The 17,536-nt window shown below is 39.4% G+C and overlaps 3 protein-coding genes across 4 annotated transcripts; 2 read left to right on the top strand and 1 right to left on the bottom strand.

Moving 5' to 3' along the window:
* The first annotated feature begins 106 nt into the window (after positions 1-106).
* si:dkey-57a22.15 (uncharacterized protein LOC795575 homolog) lies at positions 107-1,061 on the top strand. 2 transcript variants are annotated; one of them, XM_041950041.1, is made up of 3 exons: positions 107-127; positions 311-553; positions 789-1,061. In XM_041950041.1, exons 1-3 carry the CDS (start codon positions 119-121, stop codon positions 1,059-1,061), a joined length of 525 nt encoding a protein of 174 aa, XP_041805975.1. In that variant the 5' UTR covers positions 107-118. The 2 variants fall into 2 exon arrangements, with proteins under 2 accessions (XP_041805975.1, XP_041805974.1); XM_041950040.1 differs by having other exon boundaries at positions 119-127; positions 311-550.
* Positions 1,062-5,244: 4,183 nt separating this feature from the next.
* Positions 5,245-6,021, top strand: LOC121615736 (gamma-crystallin M1). The gene is made up of 3 exons (XM_041950113.1): positions 5,245-5,253; positions 5,376-5,627; positions 5,746-6,021. The coding sequence occupies exons 1-3, from the start codon at positions 5,245-5,247 to the stop codon at positions 6,019-6,021; spliced, it is 537 nt and encodes a 178-aa protein (XP_041806047.1).
* A 6,236-nt stretch (positions 6,022-12,257) lies between these two features.
* LOC121615709 (gamma-crystallin M3-like) lies at positions 12,258-13,060 on the bottom strand. Its single transcript, XM_041950068.1, has 3 exons — positions 13,046-13,060; positions 12,671-12,910; positions 12,258-12,536 (listed from the first exon to the last, which is right to left on the bottom strand). Exons 1-3 carry the CDS (start codon positions 13,058-13,060, stop codon positions 12,258-12,260), a joined length of 534 nt encoding a protein of 177 aa, XP_041806002.1.
* Positions 13,061-17,536: the final 4,476 nt, after the last annotated feature.

Below are 17,536 nucleotides of genomic sequence, written 5' to 3'. Positions count from 1 at the left end.
AAACATGTGCCAGTAGCCTTCAATTATAACTATGAGAGAATTTGAATAACAATACTTTGTTTGTCAAGAGGTAGTATAAAAAGCCCTGAAAACATGGGGAATCTCTCCAACGGAGACCATGGGCAAGGTAAGTACTGTTTATCCTCTCTGCTCAAATTCAGTGTAAGTTGCTACAAAGCTTTCCACTTTGCTCCCACTATGTTTAATATTAAACACAGAGCTGATTTCTTATTCTCTTTTTTGCTGAAACATGTCATGAGGCAAAGTTCACACTACAGCGCATGACATCTGCGCTTTTATTTTCCACCAGATCATCTTTTACGAGGACAAGAACTTCCAGGGTCGGAGCTATGAGTGCAGCAATGACTGCACAGACCTTCACTCGTACTTCAGCCGCTGCAACTCCATCAGGGTGGAGAGCGGCTGCTTCATGATCTATGAGCGACCCAACTTCATGGGCCACCAGTACTTCATGAGGAGGGGAGAGTATCCTGACTACCAGAGGTGGATGGGCTTCAGTAGCTGTATCCGCTCGTGCCGGATGATCCCAGTGGTAAGTGGGTTGTATTTGTTAAGACAGAGATGACAATGAAAGATTGCACAAGAGAAATTTTAGCATAACTCTAACTTTAAAGTCTGTGTTCATTTTAACAAGTCAGGATGACTAAATGGAAAGTAAGGATTCTGCAATTTGGGCATATTTTTGTGTTAACACTGTCCATTGTTAGATCTGATTTGTCAGAAGCTTGTGGTTATTTGATGAAACCTTTTTCCTTGTGGTCCCACAGTATCGAGGCTCCTACAGATTGCGTATCTACGAGAAGCCCGACTTCAGTGGTCACATGATGGAATTCATGGATGACTGTCCCTGTGTGTCTGACCGTTTCCATCACCGCCATGTCTACTCCTGTAATGTTATGAATGGCTACTGGATCTTCTATGAGTACCCCAACTACCGAGGCAGACAGTACTTCCTGAGAACTGGGGAGTACAGGAGGTACCGTGACTGGTGTGCCACCTGCGCCATCGTCGGTTCCTTCAGGAGGGTCACTGAATTTTAGCCATTAAGCGAAACCTTGCTGTAAATATCAAACACTTTGTTTATTAAAGATGTTGAATTTTTAACCTCCGTTATTAATGTGTTTTCATTGATTTGTCAAAGATTGGCTTTAAGAGGTTTCTAAAAGTGCAATTGCCTTGAGTAAGAAGCCTTATAAGGGCAATAAAAGGGCTGCCGACACTTTATGTGTTTGCAGATCCTGTACTTACTTACCCTGAACAAGAAGGTAAAAGGCATGCTCTCTCTTATTGTACTTACTGCTTAACCTTATAAGGAACAAGAGGGGAAAGCAGGCTGTGCTGCAGCCGGTCATTTGTTTCAGTCATTTGCCAAATCAAACATATATTTTCAAGGGTCACCATGAAGTTTTTATATGTTAATGGAATGCCACTAGAAATGTTACAATTACATTTACAAACAGTAATAGTATTCATATTTAATTAATAACATCATTAAACTTGTTAGCTCTCTGCCAGTCCTGTGCAGCCTGTGGCGCAGGATCCATAACACCAGAACCTGGTTCAAGCAATTAGTCTAACTCACAACTCTCACTCTGTCTATTGTTAGTAGAGAGAGGGAGACATAAAAAAATGAAGGGGAAAAAGAAAGAAAGACCAGCAACACAACTTTAATGTAACCTATGACAGTAGTTTTAGGAACACTTTAGTATTACGTTAGGGCTGTCCATCTGATAAATGGCAGAATTTCAGACATTGCATTTTGTTTGTCCATCATTGAAAGACTGGAATTACTCTTGCATGCTGTTCAAAATATAGTGGTGAAAGCAGGGAGAAAGTCAACACCTTACTCGTTACAGTATAATTTCTGTGATGTTCTTCCCTACTTTTTCTTTCCAAATGTGGAATGGCCTGTCCCCCATACACTGCAGTCCTGCACAACAGTGGTGCTACCACCCACTTCTTTTCACCTGGTGGAGTGAGGAACCTGGTGGAGTGACGCACTTCTTCAGGAAGGTTTTGGTTTCCTGCTCCGATCCCAAACCATGCAGGTGTCCCTCTAGAGTTGTTGCCGCATGATCCCTAACTGGCTTCCCACTGACAAAAACTGTCAGCTGCATTTTTTGGAATGTGTCCAGAGGGGCACAGGGAGCAGCCCCACAGGATATTCTACAGTTTGTTCATTTGACATTTGTGTCAGATGGACACACTTGAACAAACAACACTTCTTTCTGAATTGTCCTTCAAAAAATGACCATGTATGTATGTAATGCCCAGTATTTTAGTAATTATGTTACGATGAAAAACAATTATTTCAGAGCTCAAGTTCGTCAACATCCCCCATAAATAGCAAATATCCTTGGAGAATCAGTGACATTACTAATTACTTCTCAAAAAGGATATTTTTAAAAATGTTAAATAGACTGCACTTATATAGAGCTTTTATCTAAAGCACTTTACAATTTTTGGTTGAAAAACATGGCTGCCATCAAACAAAAAACTTTGCAAAGAGCGGGACTTAGCAGGAAATTGGCAATACCTCATTAACAATTTGTCCAATCATCATAAATCTCTTCAGATTGGATTGGGGACAGGCCTCCCAAAGCATTTCGAGCCTGACCTATAGGGTGCACCAGAAATACCAAAAATGTGTACCTCACATTGATTGGTACCAGTGTCATGTATTTGATTATAACTCAAGATGCCTTTGATCAATCCTGATAGCTGTAGGGGCTCAAGTGCCCTCCCCAGGCCCAAAAACACTGTTAATAAAAACAGAAAGTAATCATTTGGAAACAAACTGTGTTCACTGACTATTGTTTTACAAAGAGTCCCTGAGCCCATGTAGTAATCTCCTTTATCCAATCATGTGTTCACAAAGTGGTGACCCTCACTCCATCCTTGCTTGTGAACCACTGAGCCTTTCCAGGATGCTCCTTTCATACCCAATCATGATACTATCACCTGTTACCAATCAACCTGTTTACCTGTGGAATGTTCCAAACGTTCCACAACTTTCCCAGTCTTTAGTTGCTCCTAACCCAACTTGTTTGAAACATGTTGCTGCATCAAATTCAGAATAAACAAATATTTACAAAAATGGATGAAGCTGATGATGTCAAACATTGAATATATTGTCTTTGTACTGTTTTAATTGAGTATATGTCAAAAAATGTTTGTTTTTATATGTTTTACACAGTGTTCCATCATGCTAGAGAAGGCTTTGGAACTGTTTCACCACAAATGAATCACTGCAAACTGGGGCCGCATTGTATGCGGCTGGTGCCCTTTTACTTTTTTTACCCCTGTCCCACAGACTGCCAGACGTGACGAGAGCTCCAGTCAAGCTTCAAATGAACGAAAATGATGTGGAAATTGTGTAGAAATACAGCATTGGTTTGTTTTTCTGTATAAATTTGAGGAGTGTTATAGTCTCCTGATGTTTGCATTGGTTGCTTTTTTTTGTCTCTTCAGTGGCTGTTGAACTCGTTGACGCTGACCATGATTTAGGCTATTTTGTTTCCACTGCACAGAAGCAGAGAACAGCCATACGTGCAATTATTTTTTTTAATGCCAAGATTAATTATTTTGTTATCTTGAGATGAGATAATCAACACTTATTAAATAGAAAACAAAAGTTGTTTCCTGTTATCTATTAGACTGCTTATCGGAGACCAGGGGGGCCATGCCAGCATGCATAGATGGTGTCTCGACAACTGTAGCAACTGATTTAGACAGAAAATGTGAGTGTGTGTGATTGAGTAGCCATTATTGAGCATTATTGAACAATTCATCACAAGTTAACCTGCTGAAATATTTTTGAGTCATAACTTATTGGACAGTGAGATGGATTTACACATCTAATGGCCTAAACAATGTTTTTATCTCTGTCATTAAGATAGGCTTTATATGAGCCTCTGCTGGCTGAAGCAGAGAAAAGTTGAGAAATCGGCCTTTTGTTTTCCTTAGATAGCGAGATAAATGAACATGTTATCAAGAGAAATTGACCTTTGTTATCCTGAGATAATGACCTACATTAAATAAATAACTGTAAGCACAGCTTCTATACCAATGCAATTTGTCACATTTTGTTGTTATCGATGTTCTAACTTTTTCCCACCTCAGTCAAGGGGAAACACCTCTTTAACATTTTCCAACTTTTTTTTTCTTCAGATTTCTGGTGTTTATGCTCAGCTCTTTTTATGTGCAAATTGAAAATGTGCACTTAACAGATGAAGGGAAATATTTACTGTGTGCAAAATGGAGCCCTCAGTCAAAGGAAAAAGGCCTGTAATCACCTCTGCCTTTTCTAGACTTGATTTTTCACACGTTGACCTGTGCTCTATCAAACGATTGGCAACAATGAAATAGTATCAAAACTAATTCTATGAAATCACTTATACCATTTAATGTAAAGTTCCTGTCCTCACACAGACACCCCAGATACTGTGTGTGTTAAATTCTTAATCTAGTTCCTTTGCAAGCATGAAATTTATTTTCCTTATTTATTTCTTTCAAAGTAGACATAAAACAACAAATAAATGAGTGAACTTCTTTTAAAGCAATGAGTCTCAGTATTACTCACTCATTATTATTAAATAATTATTTCTCCTAATGTACATAATCGCCATAAACTGCACAGCAATCACCCACAGAAAAAAAGTACATTCGTGGTATTCCCAAAAATGTATCTACAAGCCTTTTTTCAATGAGTAAATTCTGTCAAGCAGAATGTAATACAACTCTTAAACAGTCTATAGTGTAAGTAATATTTTTTTTTTCATTCTTTGCTGTTTTGATGAGGTTTCTCAAGTAACTGTTGTGAAAATGCAAAAGTACAAAGTCAGTATATTTAATTCTTTATATGAACTAAATATTTAGTTCTGGGTTTCTCATGCGTTTGTTAGAGATGTGGCCCAATGTTGTGTTCTTTCCATCAGTGAGGATCAGACCATATGTGGAGAACCTTCTGACTGACAATAAAACACACACAAAGCTTATGCTTATAATAGACAATGCAGATGACTGCTGCCAGAAATGTATGGAGAACCATTGTTACACATTTATAGGCCCCGTTCAGCAAAAGTCATACTGCTAATTCATCAGCTTTGCACATTTGAATAACAACACATTGTGGCCCCTGGGGTTTTGTATAAAAAGGCCCTGGAGTCATGGAGTTGGCAGAGCAAGTTGAACCATCCACTGGGAACAACCTAAACCACCATCATGGGCAAGGTAAAGGGATATTTACTTATGTATGTTTTCCAGATTTAAAAAAGTAAGTAAAATAAATCTGAATTTTACAGATGAACACTTTGATTCTAAAATCCAGATCTTCCCTCTGGTCTCTGTTTCAGATCGTCTTCTACGAGGAGAGGAACTTCCAGGGTCGCTCCTATGAGTGCATGAGCGACTGCTCTGACATGTCCTCCTACCTGAGCAGGTGCCAGTCCTGCAGGGTGGAGAGCGGCTGCTTCATGGTCTATGAGCGCCCCAACTACATGGGCATGCAGTTCTTCCTGAGGAGGGGAGAGTACCATGACATGCAGCGCATGATGAGCATGGGAATGATGTTTGACTCCATCAGATCCTGCAGAATGATCCCCTATGTAAGAGACCTAATCTCTACATGCCTTTGATTTTTATAAATCTAAATTTACACTTCATTTTTTGTTTTAGATTGTGTGGTAATATCCATAGTCACATTTTTCCTGTATTGTATTACAGCACAGAGGTCCATTCAGGATGAGAATCTATGAGAGGGAGAACTTCGGTGGTCAGATGAATGAGCTGATGGACGACTGCGACAATATCATGGACCGCTACCGTATGTCCGACTGCATGTCCTGCCACGTGATGGACGGCCACTGGCTGATGTACGAGCAGCCCCACTACAGAGGCAGGATGATGTACCTGAGGCCCGGAGAGTACAGGAGCTTCAGGGACATGGGCATGAGTGGCATGAGGTTCATGAGCATGAGGCGTATCACTGATATGTGCTAGACTTCTGTATTTGACTTAAGTAAATAAAAAGATATGTAATTCATAACATTTGTAAAGCACTTGATTCTTTTGTGTGGTTTGTTCTGGGCTGTTAAAATAACTAAAGTAAATCCCATCACCAAAATTCTACACACATATAGGGTTGATGGCTGCTTAAAAATGACTAAATCTAATTTAATATTTTCCTCATCCTGTTAAATTCAAAACTATCTTTACTCTTCAAAATATAATCCCAGTTCATTGTGACGAGGTTCTTAATTGTTTGTATATTAATAATATTTGCACATTGATTTGCATATCTCTTTTGAGCCAACAGGACTCAACAAATACGAGTCATGGATGGATTAAACATACCCTCCTTACAAAAGACACCTATTGTATAGACAGTCAACAATTGCAAGAACAACAGTAATCAACAGGCCTTAGTGGTAGAATTACACCAGAGTATGTTATAGACAGTCATATTTACACATGTTTATAATAGTTTATACCATTGATATACATTTGGAAAGAAAATATGTTTAACATTTTTGCATACAACACAAACCTGCCACAACTGCCCAGCAAATTTTATTCAAACCCAAAATCAATTTTCAGCCTGGTCACACCAAATGGCTTATGAATAACATGCCAGTGTCTCACGCATTTTGCTTGTTATTTGCCGGTGTCATGGAGGAAAAAAAAATCTCAGTTGACATAGTGAAAAGAGCAGAAAAGCCCACAATGGAGGAGGTTGAGGTGGATGATGATCTGGATCTGGTACACATGGAGAGTATGCTCCTCCTGTGATCTGGGAAAGATCAGAATGTCATCCAAATATACAAACACAAAATGGTTGATATTGTCTCACAGAACATCTTTGACCAGATTTTGGAAAATGGCTGGGTTATTGGTGAGCCCAAAGAGCATGATCAGTTATTCAAAACGCCCTAGCAGCATGTTGAAAGCTGTCTTTAACCAAACCAAGTGATATGCGTTTCTGAGGTCTAATTTGGAAAACACTGTGGCTCCCTGAAGCAACTCAAAAGCAGATGATATTAAGGGCAATGGATATTTGTTCTTAATGGTGGTCGCATTAAGACCCCTGAAGGCGACAAAGAAGAACCCAGCACTGACAGGAGAGGAAGTGGGATGGATTATACCTGCACTGAGTGATTCTTGAATGTATGTCTCCATTGTGCCTCTCACACGAGACAGGTTGTACAGCCGACTGGTTGGAAGGGGGGCTCCGGGGAGAAGGTCGAGGTGGTAGGGAGATGGCCAGCTCTTTCAGGTGGTGGTATACCTGTGGCACACTGGAAGGAGAGACATTAGACTGGGAGTTAAGGTGGTTCCATACAACCTGTTGTTGGGCATGGATTGCCTCCAACTTTTGTCCTTGTTGTCCTAACAGCTGTTCTTGATGGTTGGCAGTTGGCAGGGTCCGTGCTGGTCAAAAAGTACTGATGTCTACATGCCACACTCAGACAGAGTAGACAGGACACAGGAGTAAAGTTTTACAGTTTAATGAATTTTCAATAAACAAGGCAGCAAATGAATCCAACTAGGTAATCAGTTCACAAAGGCTCAGTCCAGAAAGTTACTGTTCGGGTTCCACAGGGAGGGCAGACTGGCAGGGCACAGACGAGAACAGGTGATATCTGAACACCTGAGCTCAAACACAACAGAAGGTCAGGCAAGCTGCTCGCAAGCATCTAACAGACTGGGAACGGGAAGAACAAGCTCAGGTCTTTGTCGTTACCACTCTGACAATTCAACGATTTGTGCTTGAGATCCTGGTGCTTATATCCTGTGTAGGCAGGAAAGTCTTGATCACTTCATTGAACACAGCTGTGCTCAATAGGAGAGGAGGCTGGCCCAACCTGTCGCCACGCCCTGCAGTGATGCAACTCAACTGACAGAGGGGAGAAACAGACGGGAGACAAGAGGAGGGGAAACACACTTACAACACTTACACTTACAATTTTCCACATAAAATGTTGTTTGTGTTTTTTTGTTATAGCCAGCAGATGTCTGTACAGTTAGCTGGCATGAAGCCATGAGATCTGACCATCCAATGTGTGTGGCAGTCATATTGTGAGTGCTTTAGCATGGAGAGCAATGTCAATGTCAGTTTCTGCCAAATTAAACAAACTAGAAAGTATTTAGCAAGACGTTATCCCATTTTGCTGGCCAGGCTACTGAGTTTTAAAGACGCCCCACACTGAAGATACATGTCCATATGTACAAATGTTTTTATGTGCTACAAGACTGATAATGATTGAAATAAGCAGTCAGTGCTATGGCTGCACATTCCTGCCTTGGGACTGCAGTGGACAGTCTCAATAACTTGGATTAGCCATGAGGCTTCTCTCCTACTACACAATGACTTTTTTGTCTGTGCGGCATTATGTGTGTTTTTATAAATAAAGATTCTGTTATAGTTTTTATTTTCAAATCCCATTTTAGTCACCTCTTGTTTGTTATAGTGTGGAGATTGAGGGACATGTATTGTTTAATGAAGCTGTGCTGTGACTTTAATTTTCTACAAACCTCTTGTCCTGTGTACAACAGCCAGCTGATGAGGCTTTGTAGGACTGTTTTGACACAACTGTGTGGGAAGTACTTTGTGATGCTCATAGGGGGGACACTGACACTCTCACACACTGTGGGAGGACTACATCAACTTCTTTGTGGAGAATGCCGTACCCACCACGACTGGATTACCCCTGACTAAAAGACTTTCCTCAGGGAAAAAAGAGGGTCTTTAGGTCAGGAAAAAAAGAAGAGTTGAAGAATGTGCTTTGGGAAACGAGGAAGAGAATCAGGAAGGGAAAAATACAGCGACATGAGTGAGATGGAGGATCAGATGATGCAGAATAACATCAGTGGAGTCTGTAGGGACCTTAAAACCATCTCTGTTTACGAGAAACCCAACTGCCAGCCTTTGGGGAACCAAAAGTGAGCGAATGAACTACTAAGCCTTTTGTTCAGTAGAATTGATCAGACAAAGCCTTCTCGTCCTCAAGGACCAGCTAAAGACTGATGGCACTGTCATCACACCTGATAAAGACCCTGGAGAGGCCGGTCCTTGTCCATCTCTGCCCACTGGTGAGCTCATCAATGGACCCGGTACAGTTCGCCTGTCAATCTGGTGTTAGGGTTGATGACGCTGTCGTCTACCTCTTACATGGACAGGACAACAGGGAGTACAGAACACAAGCCTCAGGATTTCTAAATTGGTGCCAGTGGAACTGCCTCCAGATCAATGCAGGAAAACCAAAGAGCTGTTGGACTTCTGCAGGTGCAAACACTCTTGTCCTACACCAGTGAATGTCCAGGGAATGGACATTGTGATGTTGGAATCCTATAAATACCTGAGTTTTTCCCTGAATAATAAGCTGGACTGGCCTGACTGTACAAATGCACTATATGAGAAAGGCCAAAGCAGACTGTGTCTGCTGAGGAGACGGGTCTCTTTGTGCAGGGGCCACTCCTGAGGACCATTTCTGACTGTTGTGGGTGCACCAGCCATCCTCTATGGAGTGGTCTGCTGGGACAGCACATCATACACTGAAACTGACAAATTGCAGATACTGATAAATATCTGCTTAGAGGCCTGCAATTTCTCATAAGGTGGACAGCTTACACAACTGCTGTGTGTTTATGGATGTTATCAGGCTAATTGATCAATGCTTTGATGATCATTTTTGAAAAATCACTAAGGGATGTGCAGTCTTGACATGACTAGAGACCAGACCACCCTGATGTCTGTGGTCATGAAATCCTCTGAGAGACTGGGCCCCAGAATTTTGCCTAAACAGGTCAGTGGAGGACGCAGTCAACATGGGACTGAACTACATCCTCCAACACGTCGATCACCCGGGGACATATGCAAGGAATCCTGTTTGTGGACTTCACCTCACGTTCAAGATCATCATCCCAGAAATCTTCCACTCAAAACTCACCCAGCTCACTGTGCCAGCCTCCACTTGTCAGTGGATAACAAACTTCCTGACAGGCAGGAAGCAGGAGGTGAGCCTGGGGAAAATCACATCCAGCATGTGGACCTCCCACGGATGTGTAATCCCCCCCTGCTCTTCTTTACACAAACAAGTCTGTTATACTCCTGAAGTTTGCAGGGGACACAATGGTCATCGGTCTCAGTCTGCAGACCGGAGGTCAAACAGCTGGTTTCTGGTGCAGTCAGAACAATATGGAGCTGAACGTGCTCAAAACTGTGGATCCAGTTCAACACTGCAGACCCCTCACATCCTGGACACAACCTGTTCCAACAACACAACCAGACACAAAAACTTCCAAGTCTTCACTCTGATGAGCAGTGAGCTAGTCATACAGTGTCACTAACAAGAACTGATACCAAAACATCCACTAACTAGTTTTTAACGATGGTGATGTACATTCATCACTCACAACATAAATACCTGCACATTGTAAATTTCATTGTATATATTTTATTTATTACCTCATTATTCTTTACATGTATTATTTTTTGTTTATTTCATTGCCCTACTTAACTTATTGTTCAGTCTTTTTTTGTCTTTTGACCTATTTAGCTGTGTGTAATTTTTTCTTTGGAAGTACATTGAGTGCAATGTTTAAACCAGAGTTAAATTCCATATTCCACACATACTTGGTCGATAAAGCCGATTCTAATTCTGATATTTACAAAAATCAATGAAGTTGATGAGGTAAAACATTAAATAAAGTGTCTTTGCATAGTTTTCAGTTGAGTATATGTCAAGAAGGATTTTAAAAAAGATCACATTCTGTTCTATTAATGTTTTACAGTGTCCCTACTTTTTTTATAATCAAGACTGCAAGTACATACTGTATTTCAGCAAATACACAACACACATTTAACTTGTGGCAAGATAAGAAGGTCATCTGTTACAAATAATTTAAATAAATTTCTCTGCCATGAATGTTGTGCACATGTTTCCATAATTAAAAAAGATGATAATGATAATTTAGTTCAATACCTGTCACACAACCACATGAGCAGGTTCTATGATTGAATGAAACAGTTCAGAAAACTCTTGTGGTTACCATAAAATGCTATATCCACTATAACAAAGACTATGAGCAAAACAAAATGCTGTACCTTTCGCATTGTGTATCACAATGCCATTCTGATTGGCAAGCTTGGCTCTTTTATATTCTCGTATAAAAGCACTGTAACGTTAATCAATTGTTTTGAATGTCAGCCTTTTTGAATTCTAGTACAGCCTCCAAACTACAACAGATAATGTTTTTACTTGTTAACAGGGTGAAGCTGAAAAGTCTTCCCTCCCACAACATATACATTTGTAAATCAGTGATTTGGACTAAGTTATCTACATATCTACTAATATGATGAATACCAAATGATTAGAAACATATGGAATTTCGAGTGTGCTTGAAATAATAATAATATTGTTTAGTTATTTTTATGTTACTTTTTTATGTTGCTTTTTATGTTGTTGCACTGATGTGAAATAATATCACCTGTACTTCTTTAGTAGATTTAACTCACTGCTTCACAGTACTGTTGTACAGTAAGGCTTGTTGTCTGCCTGCAGGCTCAGCCAGTACAATAATGAATAGTGTTACAGACATGACCAAAATGTTGTTGATTGGAAAATGATGTGCTTTTTTTTAGATTCACCTGTATGAAACAAACAGGTAAACTTCACAATTACATTGTATATGAAATACTTTTATTTTCCAACTGCAAATGTTTTCACCTATATTTTATATTTTTGAAATTAATGAATAAGTGAGATTTAAATGTTAGTTACTTAATGACTTACTGACACTGTGTGCCATGGAGGATTCAAGCTGTCAATCTACCTCAAAGTACCCCTTTAGTTGAAGGTCACTTACCGATGATAAAACCTGCTACAAATTAATTTAACATCCTATTAATTTAAACTATTACTGTGTCTGTCGACAAATATATGTGTTGGCTTTTTACATCTGAAATAAATGATGGGACACAACAATCAGTATCTATGCTGTCTAAACAAATAACCTTTATAAATATATATATCAATATATATAACAAAAATATGTTCTAGTTATTTAATAATTGTCACATTTTCTTTAGTATTTAGAATTTCTATGTACTTAACTGTGAGTTTATGTTGCACTTTGTTGTGTGAGTTTCAGATCACTCTGTAATAAGCAATGGAGAAAGTCATTTAAAAGAGAATCACTAGATTTTATTTAAAATCTTGCTGTAACACACTGGTGCTCTAATAACAGGAATCCATGATACGCCTCATGCTCATGAACCTCATGCCACTCATGCCCATGTCCCTGAAGCTCCTGTACTCTCCAGGCCTCAGGTACATCATCCTGCCTCTGTAGTGGGGCTGCTCGTACATCAGCCAGTGGCCGTCCATCACGTTGCAGGACTGGCAGTCGGACATACGATAGCGGTCCATCATGTTGTCGCAGTCGTCCATCAGCTCATTCATCTGACCACCAAAGTTCTCCCTCTCATAGATCCTCATCCTGAACTGGCCTCTGTGCTGTGAATTGAAATGAGTGAAAATTAATCACTGAAATCCTTCTTCAAACACTGGATTTTGCTTCACCAGGTTCAATATTGTTCATAAATCTGAAGTATAATTTCGAATGATCAGGAAAAAGTTAGTTACAGTACCATGGGGATCATGCGGCAAGACCTGATGCAATCACTCATTCCAATACGCTGGTAGTCAGAGTACTCTCCCCTCCTGACAAAGAACTGGTTTCCCATGTAGTTAGTGCGGTCGTAGACCATGAAGCAGCCGCTCTCCACCCTGCAGGAGTGGCACCTGCTCAGGTAGGAGGACATGTCAGCACAGTCGCTGCTGGTCTCATAGGAACGACCCTGGAAGTTCCTGTCCTCATAGAAGATAATCTGAAAAGAAAGAAGAAACCATTATGATAACACCACAGTGCATGAAAGATTGTACAAGTAGTAAGTACAAATTTCCCTTTTTTTCATCAACTCCTATTAAAGTAAACAGGTTAGAAAAGCTGAAGCTGTACACACCTTGCCCATGGTCATGGTTACAGTTACAGGTACACTGTTTTGGCTCAATGACTGCACAATTTTCTTGATGTCCCCCTGTTGCTTTTATACCTGACCTCACACCCAAAGGATACATGACCCCATTGTTCAAATTCCTGACAGAGCAACATGGAGCAGAGGCCCCCGTGTACAGTTCAATTCAAAGTGACCTTCAACAGATCGTGATTTGCGGTGGTTGCATTTGTGAGAGGAGGCCCCGCTTCGTATTGTCTTTGCTGCTGAATAACAGAGACTGTGTTTTCCACAAACATACTTTCATTTAAGGGCTCATTAAATGTTACCTCTAATCTCTTTTTTAATAGCTAAAACATTCATTTATAGAATAATAGTCCTTTATAAACTCTGTATAATATATATATATGTTTTCAACAATTTCTCTATCTATTGTAATCAGACTGTAATGATTGTTAAAAGTGAATGTCAAGTTGTAAATATAATACCAGGGCTCCTGTTTCTAAGTTGTCTTTGATTTATTGTTAACTTAATTGTCAAATAATTTGCAATTGTATGCTTACACATTATCCATACAAATAGCTGAAAAACAGTCTTTAAAAATCCTAACTGGATGATAAGCATAAACAAACTTGTACCATGAGTAGAAAAAAAAGCAAAGAAAAAAAAAACAAAAAGCAAAAAAACAAAAAAAAAAACAAGAAAAAAGTTTCAGTTAGTCTTTTCAAGTCTGGCAGATAAAGTTCATTCTGTCACTGTTTTTAGGCGATAATCTTTTTTCAATATATAGTCACACATTTAAATGATACCAATGAGTTTTTACTAGTAACCACTTGAATCTACTTTCGATGAAATTTGTATTGATCAATAAATAACTGCCTTACCTTTTTCTCCAAAAGTAAAACTGACACAGATACATCAGAAAATGTTGCTATAATGGACTGCATAAAAGCAAAGCCTGGCTTCAATTCTGTGGGTTTAAAGGTGTGAATTGGAGGTTTGTAACTCAAAAGATTTCGACACAAGTTTATACGGGAGCAGACCTCTGATGATACAATCTGATCTCTCATCCTATAGCAGATCCCACTCTGGGGATTTGATCATGAAACTATACATCATATTATCTCTGTGACCATAGGAAGTTCAGCTCCCCTTAAAAGTCACAGGTACAGTATTCCGAGCAAGATTTCCCACAAATATACAACAATTAGGAGAAGTACATAAAGTACATAACTTTTCTTATTCAAAGGGCCCTTTCAGACACAATGTGACAATGGCACCACTGTGCTCTGTAACTCATTATTTCCAATGGCTTGCACCGCACCGCAATGGCTTTTCGCTGCGTCTAGCAAAACGCGTGCACAGCATGCCGCTCAAAAAAAACCCACATGAACAATAGAAATGAGGCAGCCAGCCAGGCATGGAAGGCAAAATAGTGGAAAATATAATATTGTGTGTGTTTGAATACCCTGAATTGTACAATACAAGTTTAAGCTTGTGTCCAGATCTCGGGAGGAAAGTCATATCTTGGGAACACATTTCCAACCAAGTAGGCATAACAGGTTTGTTTTAACAGGATGCTTTTAGAAGGTGGGCAAAATGTGTAGCCACTATTATGAAGAACAATTGACTTATTTTGCTCTGTTCGATGCGACTTCCACCCAGTCAGATGTGTGCTGAAACCAGTGGTGAGTGCAGCTCAAATTGCATTGTGTCTCAAAAGGCCTTAACTGTTTTCTGCTAAGAATAAATGGTTAAAAATACATACTCCTGTATTGCTGCACACTGAAACCGACGTTATGCTATAGACAGAATCAAGGTGTCAACCAAAACAACTTGATAAGTTTGTGGTCTTCCAGGCCGCTTTTCTTTGACATTGTGTCAGGAATGTGGGGTCTTAGGGGGATCTATGAGGGGAACTATGAGGGGAAACAAAGGGTTGAACCCAGGTGCAGACAAACAAAGGGGACGTAGACTATGGATAAACAACACGCTACACAACGAGACAAGACTAGGGCAACACAAGGGACTCACTAACACACAGGGCAAGACTATGGACAATACAATAAAAGGAAAACTCAATCAGGACATGAACACAGACAAACCAAGGGATAGGCTAGATTCAACTTAAATAAATTTATTACTCACAACAAAAGACACAACTATGGGAACTAAAATTAACACACTCTAAGGACAAGGGCTATATATACACAACAAGGCAACACAGGGAAAAGCTGAGCAATGGAAACACGCTAACTCAAGAAACACAATGGGGCATGGATGAGACAGGGGCAATACAAGAACTCTAACACAAAAGGTGGCGGACTATAACAAGAGAAGAAACTTAATTACATAAACTTGGAGCAGAACTAACACATTGACAAATCTAGAAACAAACTTTCAGTGAATAAAATAAAGAACAGAAAACACTCCCGAAGGAGGAAAGGACAATGGGCTAGGAAAACAGAACTGACTACTGAAGGAACTAGATATGAAAAACTAACAACTCAAAATTCACTACTAGTAAATGGAAGAACGAGAATCTAAATTACAAAAGTAATCTAACAGAAAATCACTCTTAACGAGGAGGACAATCCGGCTAGGCAAAAAACTAAATTATAAACTTTTCAAACAACACACCTGAACAGAACATGGCATGGGACTTTAACAATCAAGGGAAACACAGACAACACTAAGGACAGGGACCCTACATAAAGCAAGACATGAACAAAGGCAACGCAGCAAAAACACACTTACATGAAACACGACTCGGACCTGACACGGAATCACACGACAAACACTTACTATGGGACTATGGCATGAAGTATAACAAGAACACAGACTTGGACTATGACTTTTGTTTCTCAGACAACGAACCGACAAGGACAAAGGGAAGACACGGACTTAAATACACTAGGGAGGAACACTAATGAGACACAGGTGGAAACAATCTGACAATCACACGGGAGGGAAAACACAGGAAGTAAAGCAACCCAAAGACACATGACATGAACCTTCAAAATAAAACAGGAAGTAACCAAAACCAGGCAAAGACAAGACACAATGGGAAGCTTAACAAAATACAAACAAGACATGGCAAGGATAGAGACTAATACAAAACATGGCATGACTGAGACAAAAGTAACTAAATGAGGCAATGGCAAGAATCAACAAGAGAAACTAAACAAAAACCGGCGTGCAAGGCACGGGTCATGACACATTGTTGCTGCTTCCTTGTGTGAAAAATGATTGGACCTTGCTTTACCTGTTATCAATACCCACTTTACACTGATGCACTTCATGCGTCTTGGGCAGATTAGAGTGTAAATACAACAAAGTAGAATTAGTGTTGTATTGCTGTTTGCTTAAACCACTGAACGAAGAGGTGTCAGATAATCACAGTAAAATGATTGTTTACTATATGTATTTGTAGTTTCTGGTTAGTTAGCTGGCTAGCTGAACTTATAGCCTTCTTTTTCTTTTTCTTTCTTTCTTTCTTTCTTTCTTTCTTTCTTTCTTTCTTTCTTTCATGTAGGTTCAGTCTCGCTAACTGGGAAGACTCCACAGCAATGAATTTTCTCTGGAAGAGCCTCCAGTTCTAATTCTATTGGCATTCTCCAAATGTGCTAATGCTAGCAATAATAATAATCATTACAACAACGACAATAATAGTGATAAAAAGAAGGGATGAGAAGTTACTGAATACTGTATTCTTTGTGTAGACTTCTTGAATTCTGCTAGCATGTTAAAAGCCCAGTCCATATCAGCACCATGTCAATCAGTCCACACAGTCTGCATTCAAATCTAATCCTTATCTGAAGCATCATGTCCTGGCGGTCTCCTATGTTGGAGTGGAACGTGTGCTGTACACCACTAATGGATTGTGACTGACTGTGAAAATGCTCCAGAGAATTTAAACTGGGATTTGGTTAGCCTGCAGCTATTAAATTATTGTACAACACAGGACAGTATGTGATATTTTATGGGAAAAGTGATTCCATATCTCTAACCTAATGTCTTGATCTGTTTTTAAAATCAACTACAAGATTAGCAATAACTATTTTACTAATGCTACTACAAATGCATAATTTTTTCATCTACAAATGCAACCTTTATCATACGTAACTTTTCAAATGCATGTCTTGGTAACTACACATTTCCTTTAATCTACAAAAGAGGAATAGCATCATTCCCCCCTTATGTCTGATCATTATTATTTAAATAATAATAAGGAGCAACCAAGAGCTTTTTAAGGTGAGAATATGAGGAAAATATGAGGTTGGAAATGTAAACATTTAAGTCTTTCTTCTCGGCTACTTATGTGGAGGATAATCGAAACAAACAATGAGGAACAACGCTCTCTACAACAGATCTCTTTATCCACTGTGTATTAAAATTTTGCATTCAATTTATACAATATACAAGCACAATGAATCAAATTAATAGATGTTGTTCATTTCTGTGGTCAGACTTTTTTTCAGAGCAGATTCATTTGTAAAG

This window comes from Chelmon rostratus, chromosome 13 (genome assembly GCF_017976325.1).
Source record: "Chelmon rostratus isolate fCheRos1 chromosome 13, fCheRos1.pri, whole genome shotgun sequence".
Taxonomy (NCBI): Eukaryota; Metazoa; Chordata; class Actinopteri; order Chaetodontiformes; family Chaetodontidae; genus Chelmon; species Chelmon rostratus.
The sequence above is the reverse complement of the archived record's forward strand: the minus strand, read 5'-3'. Positions and strand labels throughout refer to the sequence as shown.